General features: G+C 41.3%; 1 protein-coding gene across 4 annotated transcripts in view; it reads right to left on the minus strand.

Annotated features, from left to right (window-relative positions):
* Nucleotides 1-1,921: 1,921 nt before the first annotated feature.
* LOC116060753 (mitotic spindle positioning) overlaps nt 1,922-10,193 on the minus strand; it is a 14,424-nt gene continuing 6,152 nt past the window's right edge. Inside the window, exons 5-10 of one of the 4 annotated variants that reach the window (XR_004898730.1) lie at nt 7,672-7,928; nt 6,909-7,231; nt 2,758-2,978; nt 2,594-2,632; nt 2,231-2,380; nt 1,922-2,194 (exon numbers count right to left, since the gene is read on the minus strand). Coding sequence is in view for 2 of the 4 variants with exons in the window: in XM_036007052.1 (XP_035862945.1) it covers nt 2,291-2,380; nt 2,594-2,632; nt 2,758-2,978; nt 6,909-7,231; nt 7,672-7,928 (930 nt within the window). In the remaining 2 variants the exon portion in view is untranslated. Of the gene's footprint in view, nt 2,381-2,593; nt 2,633-2,757; nt 2,979-6,908; nt 7,232-7,671; nt 7,929-10,193 lie in introns of all 4 variants that reach the window. The other 3 variants (XR_004898731.1, XM_036007052.1, XM_036007051.1) reach the window with 3 other exon arrangements.

Below are 10,193 nucleotides of genomic sequence, written 5' to 3' on the forward strand. Positions count from 1 at the left end.
TGGGGGGGTAATACCTAACCCATTGCTATTATTAACCATGTGTGTTAATTGTATAGCCCATAGTAAATCAAAAGTGGAATGTTTCCAAAATTCCCCAGCTAAACTTTCCATGGAAAGTTTCCAGAAATTTACTGGAAAATTTCTGCCCCTTTGCAACCCTACACATAACACATACTCTAAATGGGGGTATAATTTTTACAAATATATACTAAAGTAAATAATACATTGTGTTAAAAATACGTGTTTATTGATTAAGTATTACCAAATAAATACATGAAATGTAATCAAATGTAATTTAAAAAGTGTGGTGAATGTGTAAGATAAAAACATAGAGATGAAACTAATAAAAGCTGTAAACATGCTTTAATGTGTGAATATGTTTGGTGGCGCTCTACTTGTAGTTCCTGCTGATGTCACCATGACGCCACCACCAGCTCAGAGATGCTGTTTCTGAATGGAGGTCAGAGGTCACAGGTCATGTGATATGGGAAAAATAAACATACAATGAAATACTTGAACCCACCAACTTTGTCTCCTCCTTTAACCCTAAATATATCATCTGTTTCTACCATAATTGAGGAAATGGTGCTCTGGAGTATCTAATTAATTTCATCATTTTGTATGACACATTTCATATTCACAAGCAGACATTTTCTAACTCATCTCCTAGTTTTGTATCTTTTCTCATAGAATTTAAATCTCTACTTAGATCGTTGGATAACAAAAAAAGTATTAAAATTGTGGAAACTGTAGAGCTTTTTTCCCTGAAACCTCTGACTAATTGTAAATTTGTTTTCATGTTTTTATTTATTTTTCTATGTAATGATTCTGTTATTAGCAATGACATGATGATTTATAATGTTACTGATTATTGTTTAATGTTGTCATTTGTTATTTTAGAGAAAAATACTAAAATTAAGAACAATCCAACTAACCCAAAGTCCCCAGTTTGTTGTCATCTCTGAGCTGGTGGTGACGTCATGGCGCCCTCTGGTGACATCAGCAGGAACTACAAGCAGAGCTCCACCAAACATAGAAAATGACATTTGATGTACTTTGTAATACTATATTCTTCTAGTCTACTCATTTTAATTGTATGCAAATATATTATTTTAATGAATTATTTTAAAATACTTAATCAATAAATGAACGTTTCAGAAACAATTTTTATTTATTTATATTGTGGTGTCTTAAATAGTAATGCTGTGATGCTGTATGAAGAGGAATCCGCCGACACTGTTCTTGATTATAAAAAGGTTTATTACAAGCAAAGATTCAGCATCAATTTTACAAACTCCTGCAGAGAGCTTGGAGAACGACCAACCCAAATTCTTCCAAAAAGTCGTTCTGCCTTTTCTTTGTGTGCACACCGTATATATCCTATGCATTGTATTAGCATAGAACGTGCTTTTGTGAGTACATGATTGGAACAGAAGACTGACCAATCCATGCCTGTTATCTGGCATAACTCCAAAAAAGGTCTCTTCTGTCTTGGGGGGACCTCTGCTCATGTTAACAATTTCCAGATGTTCTCAGTGAATGTAGAGTAAAGTTCATAGGACTCCCTTATAACAAACCTTTAGGACAAAATTCATAGAAAGTTATAGAATGGTCATATACTACAATATATTATAAACAATCAATATTTTGAAAAAAAAAGTCATAATATTTTGAGAATGAAAAGTTGGAACATTTTAGAACAAAGAACAGGCTCACACACACACACACACACACACACACACACACACACACACTCTCTCTCTCTCTCTCTCTCTCTCTCTCTCACACACACACACACACACACACACACACACACACACACTCTCTCTCTCTCTCTCTCTCTCTCTCTCTCTCTCACACACACACACACACACACACACACACACACACTAGCTAACGATGCATAACATAACAGACAGTCTGCACTTTGAAAAATATTTTTTATTCTTTTAAAATCATGAAAACAATCAGAACTTGCTATTCAGATTTGTTAATCTTCTTCACTCTCTTTATTTCTCTTCTGACACGTCATCTCTGTTTCTGCTCAGTTGCTGGCAGCTGATTGGACGAGGAGATGGGACCAATCAGGAGCAGCTGTTCATTCGGAGTGTTCCACTTTAGTAAAACCATTTTAATCTAAGCTGAGGGAGAAACAATCAGAGAAAAGTTCTGTTAGGGAAGAGACAAACTGGATCTGGATCAGGACCAGGATCTGGACCAGGACCAGGACCAGGATCAGGATCAGGATCAGGATCAGGATCAGGATCAGGACCAGGATCTGGATCAGGTCTCAGCAGTTCGCCTGGTTGGCGAACTCTCCAGCCTCCCACCGCAGAGCACGCTTGTTTTTATGTCGAATCACTCGAGTCGACTCAATGACCTGAAAACAGACAAACAGACATTAATGTCTCCCTCTCATTCCTCCTGCTCTGGTGTTTCCCCCTCTCATTCCCCCTGCTCTGGCGTGTCCCCCTCTCATTCCCCCTTCTCTGGTGTTTCTCCCTCTCATTCCCCCTGCTCTGGTGTTTCCCCCTCAAAGAAACAGTTAACAGGTTTTAACAGCAGTATGAAGGTAAATGAAGTCAGGTTGTACCTCGTTATTCACGTCGTCGACCAGCTGAATCCCTGCGTACTGAAAACAGAAAAACATAAAAATAATATGGACAGGAAACACAATAACCTTCAAAATAAGAGCCGCAGTGTTAAAGACTTACTGTGCCTAGAATTTTCAAAATAGAGTCTGTGTTGAAGACTTACTGCGCTCTCGTCCAGCTTGTCTTTGACTCGTCTCTCCTCAAAGTCCTGCAGCAGCGTCTCCGTCAGACCTCGGAGGGGAGGGGGGGCCGAGGAGGCGGGGCGTGCCACGGGGAGGGGGGAGGGGGGGAGGGGGGAGGAGAAGGGCTGAGCAGTGACGAAGGAGATGGAGGGCAGACGGACGGAGGGACGAGCACACTGAGAGGAAACACTGATGGCTTTATCTGGAACACAACGGGAAGGACACAGTCAATGACATCATCCATGACATCACAGCTGAAGACATGACCTTTGAACTCGCACATCAGTAGGTCATCAGTAGGTCAGCGATACGTGAACTTTGACCTCAATTAAAGCAGACTGTGAGGGATTCTCTCTGCAGAGTTTAAATGAGTTATCTGAAACAAACAGCAACCTAAACGGTCTAAAACCTTAATGGACTCTGGTGTACATAACTAAAAGTCTAATATTTTGAGAGAAAAATGGCCGGGTTAGCTCAGTTGGTAGAGCAGGCGCACATATATAAAGAGGTTGACTCCTTGATGCAGCAGCCGCAGGTTTGACTCTGACCTGCAGGTCAGAGTCAAACCTGCAGCCTGCAGCCCTTTGCTGCATGTCATTCCCCCCTCTCTCTCCCCTTTCATGTCTTCATCTGTCCTGTGGAAATAAATGCCCAAAAAAATTATCTTTAAATTTTTTTTTTATTTTGACAGAAAAAGTCAGATTATTTTAGAAATAATTCTGTATTTTAGAGAACATTAGGAACCAGTTTTGGTTCTAAAACTCAAGGTTGCTTTGTAGTCTGGACGGGCCAAACGGAGAGCTGTGATTGGATGCTGCCCGTCAGTCAAGGTTTTGGAAACCTAGAAGGAAAGTTCTGCACATAAACAGTTAAAACCTGAATGGACTCTGGTGTGGAAGCTGCTGTCTGTCACATAAACAGCCGAGAGAATCAGTAACTTAACGAGAGGACGACCAAAGTCCTTCAGCTGCTTCACGTAAATCAGTAACCAGTCAACAGATTGTTCTTGGGATTATATATTATGTATTTTTTATGAGGTTTAGGTGCAGCATCTGAGCCCAGTGAATGTAACTTAAAGACTTTTCTCAGATCTGATGACTGTAGTCGGACTTCTTTAGCTGTAAGTTTTCTCTTTAACCCTCGTTGTTGTCTCCCCGTCGACCGTGCAAGTTTTAGTTTTTCTGGGTCAAAATTTACACTTTTTTTCAACATTTTGCACGTCTTTTTCAACACTTTTGTTGCTTTTCCACCAACGTTTTTGTCACTTTTTCCCAACGTTTTTTTTCTGCACCTTTTGACGTTTTTTGTGTGTGTTTTTTCCCCCACGTTTTTGAAGCTTTTCCGACATTTTTGTCACTTTTTTCAACGTTCTTCTATAAATTAAAAATTCAAATGCTATGAAATTGAATAAAACTTGTGAAGAGTGTTGTAGGGAACCATCCACGTTATTTCTTTTGAAAATTTGTGTTTTGGGTTAAATTTGACCTGAAGACAACAGGAGGAATGTTTATCTTTATTATGTGATGATAATAGGTCGACCGCCAGCTGGTCACATGGCTACAGAGCTCCGTGAGAATCAGCAGCCGTTGGCAGTTGAGTTACCCGAGAATAGGTGACTGTGAGCCGGGTACACAGCACCGCGAGCTGCCGATGGTTTGGCCGGAGATTAGGGTGAAGTTCAGGCACCAAAAAAGTGAGCATTATGTTTTTTAAGATTATTTTTGGGGCCTTTTTAGGCCTTTATTTTCATAGGACATATGAAGACATGAAGGGGAAGAGAGAGGGGGAATGACATGCAGCAAAGGGCCGCAGGTTGGAGTCAAACTTGCGTCGAGGAAAAATCTCTATGCAGTATATGGGTGCGCGCTCTACCAGGTGAGCTACCCAGGCGCCTAAACAGATAAGTTTAGGCGCTGAAAAAAGTTTAGGAAAAAGATGAATGAAGCTTCCCCAGACCCTTTTCAGAGGGTCTGGTGTCAACCATGCTAATAAATACTAGGGGTGCACCGATCCGATATTAAGATCGGATATTGGCCCCCGATATTGACAAAATAGCTGGATCGGGGATCGGAAAAATGAACAGATCCACGGGCCGATCCAGTTTTTTTTTTTTTTTTATAACAAAAATAAAGAAATAAAAAGTTTTTTTTTTATAACAAATAAATAAGAATTCAAATATTTTACAATGTTTGGTAACTGTTTGATTACTATTGTACGTTTTACCAATACACTATTTTGTTTCTACTGCTACATTTTATTTATTAAAATTTATTTTAAGAAGTTTGATTACATTCTATTTTCAATTTGAATGCACAATTGTTTTTTAAGCAACAAATAAATAAGAATTCAATACATTACATCTCTGTTATTTTGTCTTAGTTAGGAAAGTCTGGTGCCTTTAGTCTTTTCCACATGGTGGAAGGAAGGTATAAGGTGGAAGGTATACAGTTTATTATTAATTCAACAACGGTATCAATCGGTATCAGCTATCAACCAACCTGATCTCACAGAATTCCATGAAATGAACACGGCCCATTAACTCAAAATCCGTGGCAGTTTCACGGAATCGCAAAAAATTCCATGATGGGCCCACGGAAGAATTCCATGAAATAAACACGGTCCCTTAAGTTAAGGAAAAGGTCGTGGGTAGGCTTATGGTTCCATGACACGCAAGAAGAACGGGAGGGTTGGGTTTAGGAAAAGAAGAAAGCGACTTTAGGAAATGTGACATGCGGGACACGATCCCCAGTCTCCTGGGTGAAAGTCCTGTGTTGTTTGACCCATCCACCCTTCCAACCAACCTCCCTATGCATATTTTTGGGCTTTCATACTACTCGCTACCGTAGTCACTCCTAATACTACGTCATCTTCTCATTGACTTTACATTGGCATTGTTTTCCGTGGTGGCCACACGGATTTTTCACACATTATGTGCCACCACCACGTAATGCGCTGTTAACAGTTCGTAATCACCAGGCTGGTATCGACAGATACACAAAGCCCAGGCATCGGCATCAGTATCGGGACTGAAAAAGTCGGATTGGTGCATCCCTAATAAATACGTGGAATATTGATGATTGATTCATTTCTGGATCAAGACGATAAAATAGTAATCCAAAGGATAACATGCAAAGTAAAATACTTATTTCCAGCACAGTCCTTGTTGTTATACACAGGAAACAATAGACAAAAAGCAGACAAAGTCAGACCAAAAAAACATACAGTATTAGGAAGGGGGGAAAAGACATCACATAAAACAAACTAAATAAGAAACAAAAATGCTGTAAAAACTATTCAATTTATCAATAAATATTCACCTTGTTCCATAAAAGCTGCTTGACCTGTGTTTTAAAAATCCCTCGTGATGATAGTAGTTTTGTGGCAGTAGGCAAACTATTCCATGCCATGATACCAGTGTAAAAGAAAGAATTTTTAATTGCGTTAGTAGCTCTAGGAACTATGCAGGAGCGGATGCTGGCCCTAGTATTATGACTATGCTGTGTATGGACCAAGGTTACAATGAATTGACAATGATGAATTAAATTGCTTAACTCTACGTAGCTTTTACAATCCCTCCAGAAAAACGCGATTATGCGATCTCATAATTCAATGCATAATCAGCCAAAGTCCGCATATTTATTTTGGGGGCCGCATTTTTTTCAAATACGCCGCAGTTTCGCCGCATAAATTGCAGATTTCAGCGCAAAATTTGCGGGGCTTGCATGATTTAATAATCCCCGCATTTTCGTTGCAAAAAAGTCACACATATCTTAGCAGAAAGTTGAAAAATGTTGCGTTTACTTCACACAAGAGCAGCTATTTTCCCCTGTTGCCATGGGAACGTTATGAAGTGACGTTATGAAGTGACGTAATTACGCGACGTGAACATCATCGAAAAGCTGCAAACTCCGCGATGAAGCCATGATGAAACCGCAGTTTTTGTAAGTTCCCGCAATTTCATTGCATAAAATTGCATAAATGTCCCGCATATTCCATCGCACTTTTTAAGAAAACGTGCTGCATAATCAAGGATTTTTGCCCGCAACAATCACAAAAAAACTCATTCAAACGCATTTTTCTCGAAGGACTGATTTTTGTACGAGTTCTTCATGAGAACAGCCTGACTCCATACCTGTGTTAGCAGACGGGTAGAACTGAGCGACGGCCATCTTGGTTGCCTGTTCCACGAGCGGCGTGGGACAGAAGATCTGAGCATCGGTTTCCTCCCTGTTCTCCCTCAGCTCCTTTAGCTCCCGCTCTCGTCTCAGCGACTCCTCGATATCCTTCTCTATGAAATCTGGAGCGCTTGATCCTCGAGACGTGAGCCCGGTGGACTCCAGGTTCTCCCGCCAAGACGACGTCCCCGCGTCAGGCTGAGGCATGGCGGCCGGCAGATCACGCCAGCGGGGAGGAGTTGGGGAGGAGGAGGGAGATGTTTGGTCCTTTAGAAGGATTCTGCAAAGGAAAATAAGAACAGATTACTTTGAGTCATTATTTTAACATTTTTATAACCGTATAACCATTTCTTCGTTAGGTCTGTGTGTGTGCGTGTGTGTGTGTGCGTGTGTCTTTGTGTGTGTGTGTGTGTGTGTGTGTGTGTGTGTGTATCTGTATGTGTGTGTGTGTGTGCGTGTGTTTGTGCGTGTGTGTGTGTGTGTGTCTGTGTGTGTGTGTGTGTGTGTGTCTGTGTGTGTTTGTGTGTGTGTGTGTGTGTGTGTGTGTGGCCGAGAGGTGACGTCAGGCTACAGCGTATCTTCGTATGTAGCCATGGAGTAGATTTAACGCAGAACCATAAATTGGCCTTTACTTTGAGCTAACTATTTTAAGCATTTCTCCAATTCATCCAGGATGTTGATATGTGTATATGTATCCCTGTTTGGGATAATAAAGTGTACCTGGTGGTTGGGTGTAGGGTGAAACCTGGAGCGTCTTGGACGTCTGAGTCCCTCTCAGAGAAGTCAGACGGAGCCGACCTCATCCGGCTGAGGTACGACTCGGTTTCTTCAGGGTGTCGATGAGGACAGCACGGCGACATGAAGATTTGGTCTCCAGACTCAGACTGGCGTCTTTCTTCTGTCCTCTCGTCCTCGTCTGGTTGGTTTAACTCCCTCTTTATGTCCTCCAGCTGCAGAGGATCCAGACTGGATCGTCCCTGTCAAGACACAATGTGAGTCCCCTACACCATGTGAGTCCCTACACCATATGTGTCCATACACCATGTGTGTCCCTACACCATGTGTGTCCCTACACCATGTGAGTCCCTACACCCCGGGCCGGCGATTGCTATAGGCGAACTAGGCGATTGCCTAGGGCGTCAAATGTGTTGGGGGCGCTGTGTCGCCCTTAGGTCTACTTCTCATTAATAATAGAATTAGAATGACAAGCAAAATAAAACATGTTCATTAAACATCATCATATAGGGCGCCCTCTCAGCCACACATTTACTTGTCAACCTGATTATTAGATTGAATTGATGATTATTGTTGATAATTTCCTAATTGGGGGAAAACTTCAAACTAATGATTTAGTTTGACATTCCTGTTACGTGAAGTTTCCAGTCTCTGGGTCAAACTCAAACACATGGAGCTCTGAAGCAGACCTGTGCATCGCTTAGTGTCCTCTCTCTGTAGAAATAGAGACGAGCAGCCTTCTTAGTGTCCACTCTCTCTGTAGAAATAGAGACGAGCAGCGGCACAGACCACGGAGCTGTTGCAATGCGCCTTCCCTGGTCTGTGCAGCTTCAGGTTTATATATGTATAAAGGACGCGCTCTGCTGTCGACATGCTGCAGCAGATGTGTCCCGTTTGTGCTCCGTGTATTTCTGCCATAGTTTTGGTTTCCACCTCCGATGTAAAGCAGTGTACAGCCACTTCTCTAAACGTTGTCTCATTCAGAGACCAGAGTCCCAAACGGGGCTCTGAGTCTGTCAGAAGGTCTGAGATCTACCGTCTCAGCAGAGATATCACGTAATGCACAGCAGACTATGGTGCAGGTGGATTATTTTCTGAAATATTGTGACTTTATTCTTGTAATAGCCTATTATCACTTTATTTTTCTCAAAATATCACGACTCCTCCAAATCTCAGAGAACACAGATAAGATATATTTTGAATGTGCATAAAGTTTTGAACATGAGCAGAAATCTTGCTCAAACACGTCTGAAATATTACAGTCCAGGGCTTTATTAATTCATTGAAATTAATTCATGTATCATTGAGATTAATAATTGTCATATGCACATTTACAGAGTTTATTTCCCCAACAAAAGACACAAAAAAGGAGGGAAGAGTAAATGATGTCGAGGCTACATGTGTGCTGACTCAGATATAATTAGAAAAGTCGATCTACAGGAAAATAAATAGATGAAAGCGATACAGAATGCCTGAGAGCCTTACTGCAATATATTATATTATGGTTTTATATTTGGATTGTAACATAACAATATGGGTTGCCAGACCAGTTATGATTAGACCAAATGTTGGTGCCATCTACATGGAAGCTAGAAACTAAAATGAACATATATTACTACTCTATCGCAAAGCTCAATCTCGCCACGTCAACCAAAGGGCTAGAGCCGGCCCTGCCTACACAATGTGTGTCGCGGAACGGCCTGCACCACTTGAAAGCAGAAAGCAATGCTTGATCAGGTATCTTTGGCATTTGTTATTGACGTAAAAAGTCTCCCTTAGCGTCATATTTAGACACGCTTGGCAGGGACCCTTGGCGTCACTACTGGATGCTCTGGGTCGGGAGAGACAATTATCTACTGCTGTCTCTCTTCATACTACTCTCTACTGTTGTCTCTCTACATACTACTCTCTACTGTTGTCTCTCTACATACTACTCTCTACCGTTGTCTCTCTTCATACTACTCTCTACTGTTGTCTCTCTACATACTACTCTCTACCGTTGTCTCTCTTCATACTACTCTCTACCGTTGTCTCTCTTCATACTACTCTCTACTGTTGTCTCTCTTCATACTACTCTCTACTGTTGTCTCTCTACATACTACTCTCTACCGTTGTCTCTCTTCATACTACTCTCTACTGTTGTCTCTCTACATACTACTCTCTACTGTTGTCTCTCTACATACTACTCTCTACTGTTGTCTCTCTACATACTACTCTCTACCGTTGTCTCTCTTCATACTACTCTCTACCGTTGTCTCTCTACATACTACTCTCTACTGTTGTCTCTCTACATACTACTCTCTACTGTTGTCTCTCTACATACTACTCTCTACCGTTGTCTCTCTTCATACTACTCTCTACTGTTGTCTCTCTACATACTACTCTCTACTGTTGTCTCTCTACATACTACTCTCTACTGTTGTCTCTCTTCATACTACTCTCTACTGTTGTCTCTCTTCATACTACTCTCTACTGTTGTCTCTCTACATACTACTCTCTACTGTTGT

Source organism: Sander lucioperca, chromosome 11, assembly GCF_008315115.2.
Source record: "Sander lucioperca isolate FBNREF2018 chromosome 11, SLUC_FBN_1.2, whole genome shotgun sequence".
In the NCBI taxonomy this organism is placed as follows: domain Eukaryota; kingdom Metazoa; phylum Chordata; class Actinopteri; order Perciformes; family Percidae; genus Sander; species Sander lucioperca.